The sequence below is a fragment of the Colius striatus genome, chromosome W (assembly GCF_028858725.1).
Source record: "Colius striatus isolate bColStr4 chromosome W, bColStr4.1.hap1, whole genome shotgun sequence".
NCBI lineage: Eukaryota > Metazoa > Chordata > Aves > Coliiformes > Coliidae > Colius > Colius striatus.
The window spans coordinates 19,735,201-19,756,375 of NC_084789.1; the positions used below are offsets into that span (position 1 = coordinate 19,735,201).

Here is a 21,175-nt window from a genome sequence, read left to right on the forward strand (position 1 = left end):
TTTTTTATTGTCAGTTGTGTGTAAGCTTTTTTCCTATTAAGAAAAAAAAAAGGAACTTTGCAGTCATTCATGATGCAAAGGAAAATCAACAACATTAACCAAAGTGCAGCACAGCCCAGAGCCAAGCTACCAAGCTTTGCTGGGCTTGTACTGGTTTCCATCTGAGGCCACCTTAGGTTCTGTGTTGTACTCCCAGAACTGTGAGTGTGATGCAGACAGTCTTGAAATAAGTAGCTGGGCTTACTGCTTTGGAAACAAGGCAGTAGTTCAGTAATGAAAGGAACAGCAGTGAGCTCAGTTGCAGCAAAACTGAGAGCTGTGCTAAAAGAAAATGCCTTTTTAATTCCTAGAGATCACGACAGACAAGTTTTCTGATGGCTTAAGCAGTGTTCCATGTAGCAGGTGTTGGGAAATTGCTTTGTGCAACAGGTCATTTCAGAGTGCCTTAATCATTGAGTGTTTCCTGAGCATGTACAACTTCCATTGTTGTTTTGCTTTTGTTTTGGTCAGTGAACCAAAGGATTGAAGCAAGATCCCCAAGTCTGTTCAATTAAATACCAAAATCTAAGTTAAATTGTCCTTAACCTATAAACCAATCCTAGCCCAGTCACGGGTGTATAAGTTTAATTGACTGGATGCAGAGATTCCACCAAGACAATTTAGTGATGGATATGTGTGCACTTTCTTCAGTGAGACAGATCAGCTCCTTAAACACCAGAACAGGCAAAAATATCTTATCACAGTTATCATTGTTCTCACTGTTAATTATCCTGTTTACCACAGGTTAGTGTTGGCCATCCCTCTGAAGTAGATGAAATATTCGATGCTATTTCTTACAGCAAAGGAGCATCTGTAATCCGAATGCTACATGACTACATTGGTGATGAGGTAAAAAGATGGTTGTTAAAAAGCCAAATTTAGATTGTCAAATATTCTTACAGTTAAAAATACCATTAAAAAAAACAACCTCTGTATTCTGTATTTTTAAAACTTTTCTCCAGTTTGTATTCCATCTCGATTTGAACTTTCCTAGGAGAAATAAGATAGCTGGGAAACATGGAAGGAGTTGCAGTTGTACATACTGATATTATGATTCCTTAGCTGATTATTGAACATAAAGGCAGTGTGGAGGTTGGTGAGAAAAGACCTCCATTCTGGTGCCATGACATACTCAATTGTCTGTTCCCAGGACTTTCGGAAAGGGATGAATTTGTATTTAATGAAGTTCCAGCAGAAGAATGCAGCTACAGGTAACCACTGGTGGTCATATGCTTTTAAGAAAAGTCATTTCTGGAGACAAATTCTTTAGTGCTCAAGCAATGAATTCTTAAACAGCTGTTTATCCACCTGAGATAACTGAAATACGGGGAAATAATTACTTTGTTTCCAGTTTCATACTGTGTGTTCTCTGCACAGCCAGAGCTCAGCATCCCCTGGGGGTTCTGTCTCTCAGGAGTGTGTGGCTGAGGTAATCTGAAAGAGCTGTGTTTACTGTGGATAACCATATCTTTGTGGTAATCTAATTTAGCTATAGAGTATGTTGATTTGCCAAGTAAGCCTTTTGCAAGCTTCCTTTGGCAGTATTGATTGCATGTGTGATTAAACAGTTCAAAGTCTTGTCTAACATCTCACAGCACTTTCTTAAACCTGTTTTGTCTATCAGGCATAAATGTGGAACATCGTGCTCTGTCAGCCAAAAATAGTCCATATTGTTCGGTCAGCTCTTTTGACATAATGTATGAAAAACTTAAGGAAAAGATTCTTCTGTTTACCATTTTGAATATTTAATGCTCATTTTTATTATACTTTAACACAATATGTATTGATTGCAGGGTTTTTTTAGCAGTAAAGAAGCTTTCTTCTCCCCTCTCTCCTACATCAGTGGTTTAAACTGTTTCCATTTTCTTGCCTATCATGCTATGATTCAATAAAAACACAACCCTAAACACGAAGGGCAAACTGGAGTAACAATACAGCCTCCTCCCTCTGATGCCCATGTAATGTCCTTAATAGCACCTAACACATCAAGGCCGTGGGAGTCCTTAGTCAGACTTTTCTTCTGCAGAGGATCTCTGGGACAGCCTGGAAAAAGCTAGTGGTAAACCTATTGCTGCTGTGATGAATACATGGACCAAACAAATGGGATTTCCCCTCATTTATGTGGAAACTGAACAGGTAAATATAACTGCATTTTTTTAGGCCTTCAGATCAAAAGTTCTGCCTTTAACTGTGTTTTAGGATCAAATGTAGCAGTATCCAATTAGGTAAAAAAATCTCTTTGATCAGAAGGCAGTACAGTGGGGTGCTTTGTTTAGTGACAAATCTGTTTCTGAAGGGAGGGGAAGTGCAGCTATCACTAATGCAAAGTGATAAGGAGTTAATCCACTAGCACTCTACATCATGTGCTTGGAGTTTGGTGACATGGCCCCTTCAGCCTTTGTGTGTGAAATGTATGTTGGGGTAGGGAATATCTGACTTAGCTCCCCTTGCCACGCATTTTGCTTCTCACTCCAGTTCAGATATGCTTATTCTACAAGATTGTTGGCTGGGCAAGTCAGACAAACACATTCAAATAAGAAATAGGGCATGTGTGTTTCAACAGCAATGCTGATTAATGCATTGGAACAATTCTTGAGGTAGCTCCTTTTTCTGGAGGAGAATACAAGTTACTCTGTTTAACAGAGGGTACACGAATGTATTGTGATATACAGAAGCTGAGATTAGATGTTCTGATAATTCTTTCCTCTTCTTTTTTATTCCTCCTCAGCAAGACAGCGACAAAGTGTTGAAGTTGGTCCAGAAGAAATTCTGTGCCAGTGGACCATATACTGGTGAGTGCTAGGAGTGGGAATGGAGTGTTCATTGCTTTTTCATGCAATGACAGCAATTTTTAAGAGATGAAACAGCTGCACTGCAGAGCAGGCAGGTGCTCTGCTTGGATTCAGATATTTGTTAAAACTTCAGAAAATGTAAGGCTCTCACACGTGTGTTCTCCATGTCCTCCTTGCATGGAGAGTGACGTTCGTCTGCAGTCTTTGGTTCAGTTTTCATTCCGAGCTGCTTCTCTTCTCATGTGCAGTTTAAGGCCAGTGTTGCCACCTGAGGAGCTCTGTAAACTGCTGGTTTTATAGTAATGCTGAAATAAAAAATGCCTCATGTGGAAGCCAACTCTATCTTAAAACACAGATTCCACCCATCTTCCATATTTATAAGAAATTAAAATGCTTGATTTGAAAGGTGATTTAGAGATTCTTGTGTTTTAACTCCAGAACTGTCACTTCAGATTTGTGCCTTTTTAGATTTTAATTTAAGTACCCTTGCCTAAATTACTGCTGAAACTTGTTTGAACATCAAGCAGAGATCCTCAGTGTTGTATGAATACTTTTTTTTTCATCCTTAGGCCTTTCTTTTTATTGTTGTTTCTTTTAGGGGAGGATTTCCCTATGTGGATGGTCCCCATCAGTATTTGTACAAGTGATGACCCCACCTATGCCAAAATGCAAATACTGATGGACAAACCAGAGCTCACCTTGGTTTTAAAAGATGTCAAACCAGACCAGTGGGTGAAGGTGAGTTGTCACAAAGGAGACAGCATTACTTGGAATGTTTTAATTGTCACTGGAATGCCCCTTTGCATTTCATTTTCCTCTTTTTTTTTTTTTTCTTTTTCCCTCTTGTCTTTTATTTCTCATGGAGGAATCTCTGTGCTGCTATTGAGTATTGGCTCCTCTCTATAATGCCTGTTTAGTGTAGTTCTTTGCCTTCCAGATGTAGTCTAAGCAATGTAAACTTGAAACTTTTAGGAGTCTTAGTCCTGCAAAGGCTGTCAGTCTGTGAGGTTTTTGGTTAGTGCCACAGTCCTGATGACTGGCAGTTGGACTGACCAAAGTCACAGTAGCAGCCAAGGGGATGACTTCCTGATGAGCTCAGCAGTGGTTTTGGTTTATGTCAGGTTCAACCAACCACAATATTTGACCATCTACACTAAAATGCTAGTAGATAGAAGCATGTAGCTAGTGTAGTTCATCAAGTGTACTGACCATGACTTGCTTTTGTGCTGGATGGATGTGCTCACTCTCCTTTCTTAAGAGAAAATGGTTCTATCAAAGTGAAGTGGAGCAGGCTGCGAGAGAGAGATTACAAAAGTTGAGACTCTAGCACCTGCAGTGTCCTACCTTTTATCTTGGTTCATGTCTACTCTTAGTTCAGTTAGGATTTACCCCTAGCAGAGAAATCTCTTTTCTCCTTGCTCTTGGCTTTAACTCTACTATGTTTCCTTATGCCAGCTCTTTCTTGTCTTCTATACCTCTTAGTGAGTGCTGCTTCTTTGGGATTTTTAGTCTTTCTCCCTTACTTTGGATTTCTTTTTTCTTTGTATTTAAATGATAGTGACTGACTTCCCTGAGCTGCAGTGCTTTAAGAAATTTCTAGTAGTGTCTTCCCCACCCTCAGAAGAAAAAAAAAAAAACATTTTCTTATTTGTTCCTTCCTTTTAATTTTTTACTCTTCTGGTACTTTTCAGTTAAACCTTGGAACAGTAGGGTTTTACCGTACTCAGTATAGCCCTGACATGCTGGAGAGTTTGATACCAGCAATCAAAGACCTCTCCCTACCCCCTGTGGACAGGCTTGGCCTGCAGAATGATCTCTTCTCTCTGGTAAGCAACCCTTTGCTATTCTGTCCAGTAACAAGAGCTGTTGCAGAAATAAGTGTTGGAAACGTCAGCCTGTTTCTGGAGGCAAAGTGCCTTTGGGATTACTGCATACATCTAGCTGTCAATTAGCTTGACAGGTTCTGACTTCTCCACTGAAGGGGATGGCTGTTGAAGGAGTAAGAACTATTTAAAAGCAAGGGATTGCCCCCAAAGCAGGTGTTGCTGACTCTGAATAGTTAGTTACTGTACTCTCAGATTGTACTTTCTTATTCTCACTAGTCAGCAAGTATACAGAAAGTTTTAAAAATATGGGTTTGATACCCTGCCTCTCTAGCTTCAAAGCTTGCAACTCTTGTCATGGTTTAGTTGAAGGTGTTTGAAACTGTAGCCTGAGTCATTCCCCAAATATTGCAGGACTACTGGGACAAAAAAAAAAAAGAGCAAATAATACACATAGGAACATTGTGTTAGACTCTTATTTTGGTTTCAGTTTTAATAATGTTTTTATCATAGGTGAATATAGCTTAGATAAAATCAAAATTGATCTTTGCCTCTCTTCTGGTACTATAAATTATCTGTCTGGCTCCAGATTAAGGAACATGTGAGCAATCTGGTTGGAGATACCTGCTGTAGGTATTAGCAACTGCACTAAGCATAGAAGTGTTTTCATGACACTGTGAAGCAGTTGATATTAAATTTTCCTGGCACTGGTGGAAAGGCAGTGCTGCTTGTAATAATTCATGGGAAGCAAGAGGCAAAAACAACTTCTGCAGCTTTACATTCTCAATTTAACAAAGAGTGAAAATTAAATCTTTACAGTTTTCAGTTAAAATAATATTTTGGTGGGTGTAGTATCTGGCTGAGAATAACTCTGGGGGTTTGCTTTTCCTTGTCAGCATTGCTGCAATTTTGTTAAGTTACTTAATCCCATTGTCTGTTTCTTGCTTGCAAAATGTGCTTATAATTATATAGCTGCCTCCTTTTAAAGTGCTTACTTGTGTATAAAAAGTGTTGTGTGTGGACAGCTAAGGTGCTTTGACCAGTGTTAACTCACCTTGGCAGAACCCCACAACAGAGAAAATACAGTTTATATGCAGGCTGTGTAAACTGAACCAGGGAAGGCTGTAAAATAATGTGATGAGCTATTAAACATCTTAATTCTGTTTGGAAGTAAGTTTAATCTGTGTCTTTTCCTCTCCCAGGCCCGAGCTGGAATCATTAGCACTGTAGAGGCTCTAAAAGTCATGGAAGCTTTTGTGAATGAGCCCAATTATACTGTGTGGAGTGACCTCAGCTGTAACCTGGGGATTCTCTCAACTCTCTTGTCCCACACAGACTTCTATGAGGAGATCCAGGTGTTCATGAAAGATGTCTTTTCACCAATAGGGGAGAGACTGGGCTGGGACCCCAAACCTGGAGAGGGTAGGAGATTTATGCTGTGAAATCTAGTAGTGCTGGTGGAAAACCCTTGTGTACAGAAACCATCAGGATTTTGGGGAAAGGGGAGAGAAGGGAGGAGGAGGGGTCTAAAGTAGGCATTCAGGGATATTTTTATACTTAAAATCAGATGAACACAAACTCCAAAACAACCCTCTGTTTTCAGGCACAAGTTAAAATGGTGAAACTTTCCCTACCTGGTCACTGACTGAGGAAAAGGTCCCTGCTTTAGCTTTACATCTATTGGAGTGCATGAAACTTGTTACACTGGAAGAATGGAAAGCTGTGTACATGCACATTTACTTGTCCTAGTCAGTCCTGTTGTAGACACAAATGGTTAATATTACTGACTTAGGTTACAGGCTTAGCCTGTTGTATTTGTGCTGGAATCATCTTCTCCTGACACTCTTGCCATAAAAAAAAATCAATGTATTCTCCAGTTGCCACCAAGAAGAGTGAGAAAAGGCATAGTTTCTTTAGAAATCCTCAAGCATGTGGAAGGATTATTATACACTTCTTCCCTGATCACTCTAGGTGGAAGAATACTTAATTGCTGAATTGTGTCTCCACATATTATTCTTTTCTTTCCTACTCACTTATTAGGTCATCTAGATGCCCTTCTCAGAGGTCTGGTCTTGGGCAAACTAGGAAAAGCTGGGCACAAGGCAACATTAGAAGAAGCCCGACGCCGATTTAAGGACCACCTGGAAGGAAAACATGTGCTGTCAGCTGACCTGAGGAGTCCTGTAAGTTACTGTAAATTTTGACTCCCAAAAAAACTATCCTCACCCTCTTAGCACTGTGTATTCTTGTATTTCCAAGAATAAGGAAGCTTAAGGAAACCAGTGTCAAGGTATCACAGAATCACAGAATGGTAGGGGTTGGAAGGGACCTTTAGAGATCATCTAGTCCAACCCCCCTGCAGATGCAGGTCCACAGGAATGTATCCAGGTGGGTTTTGAAGACCTCCAAGGAAGGAGCCTCCACACCCTCCCTGGGCAGCCTGGGCCAGGGCTCCCTCACCTCAACAGTAAAATAGTTTTTTCTTATGTTTAAATGGAAGCTTTTGTGTTCCAGCTTCATTCCATTACCCCTTGTCCTGTCACTAGATACCATGGAAAAAAGGGATGACCCAACCTCCTGACACGCACTCTTTAGATATTTGTGAATATTTAATGAGATTCCCCCCCTCAGTCTCCTCCAGACTAAACCATCCCTCGTTCCCGCAGCCTTTCCTCATAAGGAAGATGCTCCAGTCCCCTGATCATCTTGGTGGCCCTGTGCTGGACTCTCCAGAAGTTCTCTGTCCCTCTTGAGCTGAGGAGCCCAGAACTGGACACAGGACTCCAGATGAGGCCTCACCAGGGCAGAGTAGAGGGGGAGAAGAACCTCCCTTGACCGGCTGCCCACACTCTTCTTGATGCATCCCAGGATGCCATTGGCCTTCTTGGCCACGAGGGCACATTGCTGGTTCATGTTCAGTTTCTTGTCAACCAGGACTCCCAGGTCTCTCTCTGCAGAGCTGCTCTTCAGCAGTTTGACCCCCAGCCTGTCCTGGTGCATGGGGTTGTTCCTTCCCAGATGCAGGACTCTGCACTTGTCCTTGTTGAACCCTACGAAGTTCCTCTCTGCCCAACTCTCCAGCCGGTCGAGTTCCCGCTGAATGGCAGCACAGCCTTCTGGGGAATCAGCCAGTCCTCCCAGTTTGGCCAACAAGTTTTTGACCTCTTCCTCTTCCACCCAGGGCAAGTCCATGGCTCCTCCACGTTAGTTACCATTTTCAGGGTTTTTATACAGCTCAAACAAAAGAATTACATCTATCAATTTAGCCCTTCACCTTGATTGGTTCCCAACAAGCACAAAATTTCCAAAATCACAGTGATTGGTCAAAAAAAGATATCAGTCCCTTTGTCTTAGTAACAACTAAGGTAACAGCCAAGGTAACCTAACAAATACATTTACCAGGATCTTATAGCTAAGGTAAAGGGTCTCCATCAGGTGTGGTATGTAACTCTTGCAGTTTGATCCTTATGTGATTCAAATGAATACTTACTTAATCAATAGATGTTTGAGTTATTTGCAAGTGCTTAGCTAATTGATTGAACTATTACTAGGTGCTTAACAAGTGCTTGACTACTTATTGTGATGATAAGTTGTTAACTAAAATAATTGTGTATCTGCTGAAGGCAGGATGAAGGCTGGTATCTTCCAGATCTGTTCACTTGTCTGAAATGTAACCCAAATACATAGAAATTGGTTGTTGCATTTCTAAAAGTGTGATTTTTGAAGTACCTTCCTTGTTTATGCTCTATCTTAGGTATATGTAACAATTTTGAAGCATGGAGATAGTACTACTTTAGACACTATGCTGAAGGTAAGTGCACACTCTGTTGTTAACACCACCAGCTTATGCAATGAAAAGCCAAATGTTCCACCCTCCGAGTTCCTCTGGGACACAGTCTGTCTGCACACAGGCTCAATCTGCTGCTTTACAGGTGATGTGGGCACCAGGGCTCCTTAGGGTGCTCCTTGGTCCATGTACAGTGTGGAATTGCCACCTAGTGGATTGCTGCACCTCTCATGTTAGGATTATTTTTCATTGGCATTGTCCTGCTTGACCTTATCTAAACAGTGGTGAAGATACTTTATTAGAATGGTGCTTTCTGCTGATGTACGTGTAATGAGGTACATAATGTGGATAGCTTCAGGAAGATTCATGGACAAGTTCAATTTGTCACGTATTAGGCTTGAAGAGTAATCTAGCAGCTCTAGCGTGGAGCAGGTTTAGTAGTGCTAGATAAGGAGCTGCCATTTAATACCACGTGCTAATATTATTTACTTTGGCTTTAAAGCTTCACAAGCAAGCAGACATGCAGGAGGAGAAGAATCGAATTGAACGAGTCCTTGGAGCCATCTCTCAACCAGAACTGATTCAAAAAGTTCTCACCTTTGCACTTTCAGTAAGTTGTCAGAAAAGTTGCTGCTTCCTTACCTCGTGAGGATGACAAGTGCATTCAGAGCACTTGGAGATACAGCACTCTGTGCATAATGCAATAGAACAATGTCCTGGTTTAGGCCCATCCAGGGACAAAAGACCACGATTAGACTTAAGTACCACAAACTTAAGAATTCCCAAAGGTGGAGGGCTTAATTGCTGGTCCCAGACAAAACAGACCAGACTACTCAGCTTGGGGAGGAAAATGAAAATTTAATACACCACCAACCAAAAAAACCCAAACATAAACACCCAAAACATAACAAACAGAAGACAGTACACAACACAGAGTGGTACAATGATGAAGAGCACAACCAGCCCTTTAAGACCACCTTCTCCCCACCCCTCCCCTCTTCCCGGGCTCAGAGCCCTGATCCCAGTGTCTTTATCTCCTCCCCTGCTGAATGGCTCAGAGGGGCAGAGAGTGGGGGTTTTAGTCTATTCTGGATGGCTCCCGCTGTTTGCCTCTGCACGGGCTGCTCTGACGGGCGTTCATCCCAAGGGCTGCAGCTCCTCTTTGCCTCCTGTGTGTGTCTCTGTGGCCCACAGGCACTGCACGGCCTGTGCTATGGCCCCTCCTCACAGTCTCCTGACCATCCAGGTGCATTCACCTGGAGCTGCTGGTGCCTCTCAGTCCTGCCATTGCCCTCCATGGGTTGCAGGGGCACAGCTGTGTTCTTGCCATGTGTTGCAGAGGGGTCTCTGGTCTGTCGCTCCTCCTTCCTTCCTCCTTCTCTGACTGTGGGGTCCGCATGATCACCTCCATCTTGTACCACTCTTACACCTCCTCTCACACACTTCAAATTCCCATCCTTAAATAGTGCTGGCAGAGGTGCCAGATTGGCCCAGCAGGGCCAGAGGTGGGTCTGAACCCAAGAGCCAGGGGAAAGTCTTAGAACTCTTCACTGGGCCTGCACTGCAGCCCTCTCCCCCTGTTACCAAGCAAAAGTGGCTCCTCACAAACCATGACAAACAGGATGAATAGTCTTAATGATTAAGTCTTTGAGTTGTATCTTAAAGTTTGAGAGGGGACTATCGTTGACAGATTCAGCATAGAAATGCATAAAGCCAATGTGCTGTATTTGTTGAAACAGTCTTAAATGCTTGTCTACATTTTCACCCTCAGGAAGAGGTACGTCCCCAGGACACAGTATCTGTTATTGGTGGAGTAGCTGGAGGCAGCAAGCAGGGAAGGAAAGCTGCTTGGAAATTTGTAAAAGACAATTGGGAGGAACTTTATAATCGATACCAAGGTGGATTCTTAATATCCAGGCTAATAAAGGTATGTGCAGCTGTGAAAAGTCCTGTTGACAAAATTAAACTGTGATATTTGAAATGCTAAATGCTTAACCCTTATGCAATATTTTGTTCCTTCAGCTAACAGTGGATGGATTTGCAAATGATAAAATGGCTGCAGAAGTTAAGGTAAGAAACTTTAATTAAAAGAAGTGGTTAATTTCATCTGTGACAGACAGAGTGTGTCTGAGGCTGTAAGTACCATGAGTTTCTATGTGGGTTTTTTCTTTGAACTGTGGCCCTGCCTCTGACTGTTTTGACTGTTGCACTGCCTTAGGGTGAGTTATTTGTGAAAATGCTAATTTAATGTAAGACATTTGATTTAAAAAAAAAAACAGAGCAATGTGCAATTTCTAGTGATTTCCGTTTCATTAGTTTCACTCATTTAAAGTTTTATAAAACCAGGACAGTTTGTAGCAGTGGTTTTAAACTCCACAAAAGACAACCTTTGAAGATAATTGTAGCAACATTCATAGTAGTTACAACTTCCATAGTAAGCTGAGGCTTACACCACCACTGTGTTCCTCCCTAGACAGATATGGCATATTTGGGGCTGACTGTGCTGGCAGCCAAGAACTCCTGGTGGAATTAACATGGCAGAAACTGGCTAAATTCCACAGGTCCAAGTTTTATGTGGCACTTTGTGCCACATGCTAAGAGCAGGGCTTTGATACAAGGCAGAGAGTCTGTCTTGAATTTGGTGGCTCAAGGTGATGTGATTTCATTACTGGACTGCAGCATACCCTCTGACTTGGGAGGGTAGGTGCTGGTCTTCACAGAGTTTTGAGAAGGTGTGTAGGTTTTATTTACTCTTTGCCCACACTTTTCCAGGGACTCCTTTTGGGAAAAAAAACTTTAAAATGTGGCACTTAATTATCATTTCCCTGTTCTTTTTTAATCATCTAGTGATCTCTTCTTAGAAAAGACTTAGAAGCATAAGTGATTTTTACAGAGAAATCTTGCTCTACGGTTAATTTTTTTTTCTTAAAGAACGCTTTGAAAAACATTAACCAGAACAATCATCCATAACTAAGTGATAACTGTTTTCCAAGAGAACTTGGAAACTATAGACACTATACCTAGCTTTTAGCTGAAGTACTTTATGTCACCTTGTATTGTATGTTAGTGTGAAGTCATCTGCCAAATGCTGTGAGAAGATGGGGGACAACTCCTGGTTCTGCCAGCTTATTCTACCCTTTAAACAATTGTAAAGTGCAAAGTCACAGCAGCCTTGTGGTTTACAAGGAATTGATATTGTTAATTCTGGAGGAAGAAATGTGAGCCTCTTCAGCAAAACTCTTGAGTGCTGCTGGTGCTTGGAGGTCATTATGCAACTTGGAAAGAGGAGGAGGTAGAATGCTAAGAAACCTGATACTTAGACAAATGCTTTTGCAAAATGGCCTTGGGCTTCTGTTAGTGTCTTTTTCCTTGTATCCAGAAATACACACTGGATTTGCTGCTTGTTTATACTTCCCAGTTGGGAACTGAATTCATCCCTTCAAGTGGCCACTTGCTGTCCCTGGCAGCAAGGACAAGACAGGACAGGAGGCGGCGTTTGGGCTCCTGCGTAGAAATGCTGCCATGAGGAAGGGAAGCATTTTGCTGTTCCTGCTTTGTACTTGAGATTACACTCCTTGAAAACTCAGCAGGTACCCTGCAGATGTCAGAGTCTATGATGGGCAGATAGCATAAACTGCAGGCAGGCAAGGCACATAATTTAATTCACACAAGTGTTTCTCTGTAACCTACCGAATTTGGCAACTTCAAAACATAAACTTGTCTCTGCCTGTTTTATCAACCCTTATGGATGGTTGTGTGCTCTTTACACAGGCCTTCTTTGAGAGTCACCCAGCTCCATCAGCAGAACGCACTGTCCAGCAGTGCTGTGAAAACATTCTGCTGAATGCAGCTTGGCTCAAGCGGGATGCCGACAACATCCACCACTATTTCTTGCAGCGCAAGGCCCCACCAGCCATGGTGTGAAATCCATGCATGCCACTGCTGCAGTCCTGCTGCCACCTCATGGGGAGAGGGACAAGCTACCCAACAGCTGATTCATATGCCAAGAATTTGGAGTCTTTTTCTCAAACCAATGGGGATTGGACAATGAATGTAGTTAACTGGTTCCTGCTCACACTCCAGACTGAAATCCTATTAAAAAATTATCAGCAAATCAGCAAAAAAAGAAAAACATAAAAGAGAGAAAAATCTGTAAATATGATAGTAATAAAATAGAGCATAACAAAACTGAAACTTCCTCAAGCCTCGTCAGTGGTTAAAATAATTAACACCCGTCTCCTGACAGTCTTATCAACAGATGCTCTGTTTTTTATACCCTCCCCCAGCCTTCCTGTCAAAATAAAAAAGGAAGCCAGTGGTTTCTAGGTCAGTGGAATTTTGTGGAGAGTCTGGGGCAGGAATGGGTTAATGCCTCTGAGCGTTGTGTGGAACAGGTCACTCCGGAAGAAAGGAAGGTAGCTGATATAACATAAGAGTCTGCAGCATTCTAAGTGCAAGGTTTTGGGGAGATGTTCCTGCAACCTCCACCCCCCCCACTCCCAATCTAAGGATAGTTGGTTCCCTCCCTCTTGTGTTACCTCTCAGCAAAAAGAAAAATGTTTTGTTGCTCTTTGGTTTTTCTCCTTGGTTCCACCTGCTGGTGTCCTTCTTAGAGATAACGGAAATGTAAGGAAACATCTTTCATAGCCACATTAAACAAGAGAAAGATTCATGCAATTTGGGTTTGGTTTTTTGTCCTTACTAAATTGCACCCTCAAAATGCATGCAAATAAGGAGATAATTGCTATGTGACTGGTTCTCCTGGCTGCCCTTAGGGCAGGTCTCTTCTCTTCAAGGCACTGTTAACTTGTCTAAAAGATCCGGCTTGTTCAATCTCCTCATGGCAGTAGCAACACTAACTTTTCATTCCTTTCTGTGATGTTGATGGTAATTTGATTCAGAAGCCTTAAATTAGTGATGACTGGCATGATGATGAAGTCCTAAGCTGTATGCCATTATTTACTTCACAAATCAGCGTGGTCTGCTAACCAGGCACAACACCCTCTAATACCAAGGTTGGAGTTCCATATTATTATTTTTTTAACAGGAATTCAGTATTTGGTGTGGCTTAACTGTATTTCAGAAGGTCGTCAGACTGCTTCCCTGAAACATTTTTGTGCTATTGTTTTAAAAAAAGATAAACCAGTTGGCGTTAATAAAAATGTCAATGTGAAATTCATGTCCTCATCTCGTGTTCTGTTTGAAGCCTGAAAGAGTTTTGCTGCTTGTACCCTGAGGAAACAGTGGAAGTGACATCTGCATGGCATCTGCCACAGCCCCGAGGAAATGCTTATTCTCAGCCTTCTCCTCTCCTGCTATCAGTGCTAGGTCTTAGGGCAGCACTTGACATACCCATCTTTAGGTAGATCTTGTGTAATTTGAGTGAAGATTGTGGTCAAGCACTAAAGAACTAACTGGGACAGAATTTGGAAGGTAAAGGTAAGGGAAAATAATTGTGAATAAGCACGTTTCTATTAAACACCTGGGAAGTGGAGGGGCTTGGCAAGAGGGAATAGTATCATGCTAATGTTGCTAATGCCAAACACAATGAGCAGGAAGACAGCAAAAGTGGCAAGCTGGTCCTTGGTGGAGGTGCAGTGCTCCTGAAGAGTGTTGTGTGGGTTTGTATCCCAAGGGCTGCTCTGGCTTACATGGTCAGAAAGGAGACAGAAACAGGAATTCTCTTTGTCCTGAGTCATATCTGTTAACTTGCCTGATACTTTTTCCTGCTGTCAGCACTGCAGAGCCAATGAAATTTCAGAAGAGTAAGCTGGTTTCTCTTCTGCTTCTTGCACATTGACAAAATAACATGCAAAGTTGTGATTCCAGCATGACTGGTGATGTATGAAATGAGAAGTACTGTAGCTACAAGTTGAGGTGATCTTGTTTTGACATTAAACAATGCAAATGACATGCAAGCAGTTGAAGGAGGGTGACAAAAATAACAAACTTGTGGTCAGTGAGCAAACTGAATAGTCTCAGCAGACTGATCTGGTCTCCTGCATGCAGAGAAAGTAGATTCTAATTCTTCATGCAACTAGGTTTGGGATTTGTCCACTTAATGAGATTTTTTTTTTCCCCAGTTGGAGACAAATTGGGCAGGATAAGAACTGCGAGAGTTACTGTACCTGAGGAAAGAGATGAGTGGGGCTCTCATGCTCATTAGTGAGGATATTGCCCATTAGTGAAGATATTGCCCATTGAGTCTGCTTGCTTGGGCTGTTGAGGGTGCAGTGTCCCAGCACAAGTCAGGGATACTTCACTGATACAGGAGCTGGCTTTTAGCATGGACTCCGCTGTATCACAGTTTCAAGAAATGTTGATATATTCTTCCTTCCCTCACAGGCACTTTCACTAGTTCCTGTGTCAAATCTTAAACAAAGACCTAAACTATGTCGATAATAGTTGGGGTCCTTTATTCCTAATACAGCTTATAATGCTGTGGTGGTTTAGCCTGATATCCACCAAGTCATAAAATCACTCCCCCTCCCAAACTGGACAGGAGAGAGAGAGAAATATAACAAACGGCTTGTGAGTTGAGATAAGGACGGAGAGATCACTCAGCAATTAGCATCACGGGCAAAACAGACTCAACTTAGGGAGAAAAAGGTTTGATTTGTTAAAGAAACAATAAGAGCAGGGAGATGAGAAATAAAATAATCTTAAAAACACCCGCCTTTCCTTCCCCCACCAACAGCAGTGCAGGGGATGGGAGTTGTGGTCAGTTCATTACAGATGGACTTTGCCGCTGCTTCTTCTCAGGGGGAGGCCTCCTCACACTTCCCACTGCTACGCTGTGGGGTCCCTCCCACAGGAGACAGTCCTTCATGAACTTCTCCAGCATGGGTTCTTCCCATGGGCTCCTCACAAACTGCTCCAGCATGGAGCCTCCCACGGGGGCAGCTCCTCACACCCTGCCTCAGCGTGGGTCATCTACCGGGAGAACAGTCCTCAGGGACAGACCGCTCCAGCCTGGGTCCCTCACGGGATCACAAGTCCTGACAGCAAACCTGTTCCAACGTGGGCACCTCCCCCACGAACTCCTAGGTCCTGCCAGGAACTTGCTCCGGGATGAAATTCTTATGGAGTCACAGCCTCCTTCAGGCATCCACCTGCTCCAGCGCGGGCTCCTCCACGGGCTGCGAGTGGGTCTCTGCTTCCCAGTGGTCCTCCATGGACTGCAGGGGGACAACGTACTTCACCATGATCCTCACCACATATCACAGGGGAGCCTTTTCAGTGCCGAAGCACTCTCCTCCACCGACCTTGGTGTCTGTAGAGGTGTTTTCACATTCTCATTCCCTGTTGCTGCTGCAGTTTAGCAACTGTGCAACAACTTCTCCTTCTCAAATGTGTTATTCACAGAGGTGTTACCTCCATCACTAGCTGGCCAGGCCTGGGTCAGGTGCAGGGTCCAGATTAGAATTGACCTGGCCCTAACCCTGTCAGCTACAGGGGAAGCTTCTGGCAACTCTTTTTGTTTAAAGAAGCCACTCCTGTAGCCCCCTGCTACCAAAAAACCTGGCCCAGGCAAAACCACTACAAATTGAAATGAAAGCAATACAAGTTTCTCAGCAGCAGGAAGAGGAGTTTGCCTCCATGTCTCCTCTATCACTATCAGGCTTAATGAGGTAGTCCTGCCTGGATGAGTCCTGGTGATGGGAGTAATGACAAGAGTCTGCATTGATTCTTGCTCACAGAAACACTTGGCTGAAAATCTCCTTTAATGTCTGGAACAGAAAGGTTTTCTTAAGGATTAGACTTATTGCATGTGCCCACTTCTTTACCAAGAGGGTGGTTGGTCACTAAATGGGCTCCTCAGGGAAGTGGCCATGGAAGTGGCCATGACTCAGTATTGCTCTGTCATGCTTTTTTTTTTTTTAGGTAGCCTTAGGAGGAGCCAGGGAGCTGGACATTATGGGTCCCTTGAGATACTCTATGATTTGTTGCTCCTTTAACTATTTTTTTTCCATACAGTGCTAGCACCTGGCTTTAATCTTAGCATTTAAGTAACCTTGTGATTTACCTTTTTGTTTCCTTCCTCCTCCTCCACCAACAAAACCCCCAAGAGCTGGTGTTAGTGACCATCCCCCTGCCTAGGAGGCAGCAGAGTTGTTCCCAAAATAAACACGTGTTCCTCTTACCTTGTGCTTCTCTTGTTCTTCATACTTGCAGGTAAACTGGAAACAGTGCTTCATGCTGACCTCACTTTTGGTTCCTGTTGCAGACAGGCTGTCCAGGCTGTGTCCATGGCACTGCCTTGCCATAAAAACATCCCTTTAAAGATGTAGGAGCTTGATTCCTGCTAAGGTGGAACAGTGGTCTGATAAAACATGGATTGATGCAGCTGGGTTGCAAGTCAGGCTTTTGCCAAATAAGCCATCTTACTGCTGTGCCAAAGCTGCTTGCTTCAATTTGAGGTGATGGTGCTTGGGATGTGCTGCTGCCCTTACTTCTGGGGCTGCTTCCTTCTCACGCCTGACCTGAGGCAGCAGTTTATGAGGAACAATGTATCCAGAGGATGCAGGAGTGATTGGTGCAGTGTTCTTTTCACCTTGAGATTCAAGGCTTAATTCATACTTCAACATCACTTCTGAAACCAATTGTTGGGGGCTTGGGAGAAGGAAGGATGGCTGGGGGATAGTTTGGTTTTTAACCTGTCCTTCTTTTTCAGTCATCTCCCTAATCATCTTGCATTGGTCACAATCAGATGTAGCAGCCTCAGCTAGGTACATCTTCAGTTTGAGATGGGTTGAGGGAAGAGAGGAGGAGGTGTGCTGGAACAGAGACTCCCCTGCAGTCTACGGAGAGGACTGGTGAAGCTGAGATTCATTTGCATTTTGCTGAAGACCCCGCACCAGGGGCAGAGACTCATTTTGCTAAAGAAGACCCCGAGTCAGGGGCAGTGACTCATTTTGTTACAGACCCTGAGCCAGGGGCAGTGACTATGGCTGGAGGAGGCTGTGTCCCATGGGAGGGACCCAATCACTTTGTTACAGACCCTGAGCCAGGGGCAGTGATTCTCTTCATTAAAGACCCTGAGCCAGGAGCAGAAACTATGGCTGGAGGAGGCCAAGTCCTGTGGAAGGGGCCCAATATTCAGAGAGGCTGTAACTGTGGGGAGGAACCCACAACAAAGCATCTCATTAAACTTATGCCCAGAAGAGGCCAAGTCCCAAGGGGGCGGTCCTGTATCTGCAGAAACTGCAACCACGGTGAAGAATCCACGCCAGAGATATTCACCAAGGACTGTGTCCCATGGGAGGGACCCTGTATCGGCAGAAGCCGCAGCTGCTGGGAACAACCCACACCAGAGAAGTTCGTTAAGGACTGTGTGCCGGGGGAGGGACCCCATATCGGAGCAGGGGAAGAATGCCAGGAGTCGTCCTCATCTGAGAAGACAGAAGCGGCAGAGCCCATCTGTGAGAGACTGACCACATCCCCCACTCCCTGCCCCCCTGAGCCGTTGAGGGGGGAGGAGGTAGAGATATCGGGAGCAGTGAGCTGGGCCAGGGAAGAAAGGAGGGATGGGGGAGGGAGATCTTAAAGTGCTGGTTGTCATTTTTCCTCAATCATTCTTCCTTCCTTTTTGTTCTGTTCTATTTCTTGTAGAATAAACTTTCCTACTTTCCTCTCTCAGTCGAGTACTAGAGTCTGTTTTGCCCAGAACCATAATTGGCAGTGAGCCCTCCCTGCCCTTGTCTCAATCCACAACAATCTTGCTTATCTTTTTACTCCCATTTCGCTGGGGCCTCTGCCATCCTAATGAGGGTGGGGGTGAATGGGGGCACCAAGTGAGAGACTGTTGTAGTGCTTCTGTGCTGAGCCTAACCACGACACTTTGGTATTTGCAAGACTTTAACACATGGGGTAGAAGAATATTTAATCTCTCAGGGAAAGTGTCACAAGCTTGCCAGCCTGATGTGGAATTAGCTGGGAAAGATTTTGGAATCTGGTTTGCTCACCAAAAAGACACAGATTTCAGACCAAAGTATTACCTAGTGTAAGGGGAACTGCAGCATCTGGAAAGACATACTATTTGCTTCCCCAAATGCCAGGCTCTTCTTCCAAACATACTCATGAAAAGAATGTTCTTCAGATTTTAAATGATAGTAAAATTAAAAGATGTTCTGCAACAAAAAAAAAAAGCTTCTAAGCCTTTTGGAAAACAACCCCAAACCCCAACAACCCCCTAAACTTGACTTCCCAAATCCTTTCTAACACATACCTACTTGCTCCTGTCTAGGGTCACAAGGTGCAGTGAGATCTTGATGTTGCCCACAATTGGCTGTCCTTGTTTGAGCCATCACATCACTGTGCGTCAGAGACTGGACACTCCCACATTCTGTCAAAAGCTCCTTAACCCACACAAAACACCTGTGTGAGTGACAATGCTCTGTGATAGGCAATAAATGAGGCTTGGCCACCAAGATCAGAGCAAGGCTCAGGATTGATACCAACTTGAATGAAGCCCTCTTCTATTGCCAAGCAGATTCTGGTTAGCCAAGGAGGATCATGGATGCCTTGTCCTTTGTTGTAATGGTGCAAATAGTACTCATCAAAAAACATAGAGAAGCTAGGAAACACACATACAAAGACACAGACAATGCAGTAACCAACAAAGTTGACTCAAAGCCACCCCTTTCTTGCACTCTACTTCCTTATGTATGCTGTCTCCTCCCACATGATTACCCCGGGCTCAATTGATTAACCTGCAGCAGCTGTTTCTGATAATTGGAAGTGGTTTGCCAGCTGTATCACCTTTATAAAAGAAATTTCTGGCTGGTCCAAGCCATATTTGTACCCCCAATTCCCCCATTTTTCTTTTTGGACCAGCCAGCCTTCAGCAGCACAATTCAAAATCAAAGGTACACACAGAAAACACAAGTATTTTTACCCATGGCCATGAGTTTACAACAAAAGACCAATAACGGCTACATCACTGAATAATATAAAAGTCCATTTTATAAATTCAAATTAAACATAATCTGATATGTGTTGCCAGAAGGAACTCATGCTGGTGACAAAGGATGAATTTCCTGTGCCTCAACTGATGTTTTTCACTTTTCAATTGCAGTTTCAGATTCTTTTTTAGCATGCTTATTAGGCTGTCAGAGATCTCCTCTTAATCTATGAAAACATACTGCTTTTGCTTCCATGTTTCCATTGGCAGTCCTTCAATTCTCCTTAATAAGATACGGATTGCTGAAGGAATTTGCTAGAACATGCATGGCACCAAAGTTGACAGGTTTTACATTTTGATGGGGTGATGGATTGAGGGTGGATCACTTGGTTCTTTCCTCAGGGTTGGTTTTTCCATTGTTCTTACAGTCATGCAGTCCTTTAGGTTAATATGGCTTGATCCATTTTGCTGGAATCCATTGGGGACCTTGATCTGTGATGACACAAGCATAGCCTCTTCCCCACGTTAACAGATCTGCAGGTCCTTGCCACTCTCCAGTAGTGGGATTCTTATACCAAACTTTAGGTTTGTCAGTAAAATCCAAATCCCGACTCATTTGGGCAAAGTGTGTTAATGCCAGTGCTTCATTCCAGTTTGCCACAATTCTGAGATGATTCATTGTATAAAGGGCTTTCATTAGTCTGTCTTGAGGGCTCACCCCCTCTTCCCCCGTTTTTTGTTTTTCCAGCAGCCCCTTTAGAGTTTGGTATGTACATTCCATAATGGCTTGTCCAGTAGAGTTACCTTGGATCCCAGTTGTATGTTTGACACCCCACAAATACAGAAACTTACATGTTCTACTGGCTATGTATCCCAAGCCATTATCAGTTTTTATCTCTCTTGGAACACCAAGGACTGCGAAACAACTCCTCCAATGTCTTATAACATCTCAAGCACTGTCACTTGTTAAGGCTGTGGCCCAAACCATTGCTGAAAAAGTATCAATGGTGACATGTATTCGTTTAAAGTGTCCAAAGGGAGCACAGACTGTGACATCAGACTGCCATACTCCTAATGGTGCCAGACCCCTTGGATTGACTCCTACTCCTAGGCCAATTTGATTCTGGGATGCAGGGCATGTGGAAACGATACCCTGAGCGTCCCATATGATCAGGTCGAATTGCTTTGCCAGCATTTTCGCACCTTGGTGAAAAAAGTCATGCGATCTTCAGGCTTGAGAAAACGCGTCAATTATTGGCCCCGTAGGTATCAATAAAGGAGCTGCCACTATCTTGTCAACAATTTCATTGCCAACTGATAGGCCATCTTTTAAGCCCGAATGGCTTCGAATATGCCCAATATAGTAAGCAGTTTGATGTTCATTTATCTGATGCCAGAGCCGCAGGAATAAGTGATACAGATTCTGATTAGAGATTTCTTTCAACAACGCTCTCTCTAATCGAGTGACGTCATCGACCACATAGAGGGAATCAGAGATGATGTTTAATGGGACGTCTGGCCATTTCTCAAAAGTTCTAACTACAGTCATTAAGTCCAACAATTGAACTGAGCTGCCTGGGGAGTGAACAGTTAGGTTTTGCCATTTTCCATTCTCCCACCAAACCACTCCTGCTTTGGCTTGGATCTTACTTGCATCAGTGAATACAGTCAGGCCTTTAACAGGTACTGCTGATCTCAACGTCCGGTCTTCCATTTGAAATTTAACAGAAAACTATTTATGGGCCGGATAATGATTATTTATAGTTCCTGGATATGACAATAAGGCCCACTGTAATTCATCAGATTGTTGCAGTGCCCACTTCAAGAACTC

At 43.3% G+C, this 21,175-nt stretch overlaps 1 protein-coding gene across 3 annotated transcripts in view; it reads left to right on the plus strand.

Moving 5' to 3' along the window:
* Positions 1-13,616, plus strand: part of LOC133628473 (puromycin-sensitive aminopeptidase-like) — a 52,427-nt gene extending 38,811 nt beyond the window's left edge. For all 3 annotated transcript variants that reach the window (XM_062016653.1, XM_062016655.1, XM_062016654.1), the window contains 13 exons: positions 784-888; positions 1,190-1,250; positions 2,066-2,175; positions 2,768-2,831; positions 3,430-3,569; positions 4,523-4,657; positions 5,857-6,076; positions 6,695-6,837; positions 8,409-8,465; positions 8,944-9,051; positions 10,213-10,368; positions 10,464-10,511; positions 12,213-13,616. In XM_062016653.1, coding sequence (XP_061872637.1) covers positions 784-888; positions 1,190-1,250; positions 2,066-2,175; positions 2,768-2,831; positions 3,430-3,569; positions 4,523-4,657; positions 5,857-6,076; positions 6,695-6,837; positions 8,409-8,465; positions 8,944-9,051; positions 10,213-10,368; positions 10,464-10,511; positions 12,213-12,365 — 1,500 coding nt within the window. In that variant the 3' untranslated portion in view covers positions 12,366-13,616. The remainder of the gene's footprint in view (positions 1-783; positions 889-1,189; positions 1,251-2,065; positions 2,176-2,767; positions 2,832-3,429; positions 3,570-4,522; positions 4,658-5,856; positions 6,077-6,694; positions 6,838-8,408; positions 8,466-8,943; positions 9,052-10,212; positions 10,369-10,463; positions 10,512-12,212) is intronic.
* Positions 13,617-21,175: the final 7,559 nt, after the last annotated feature.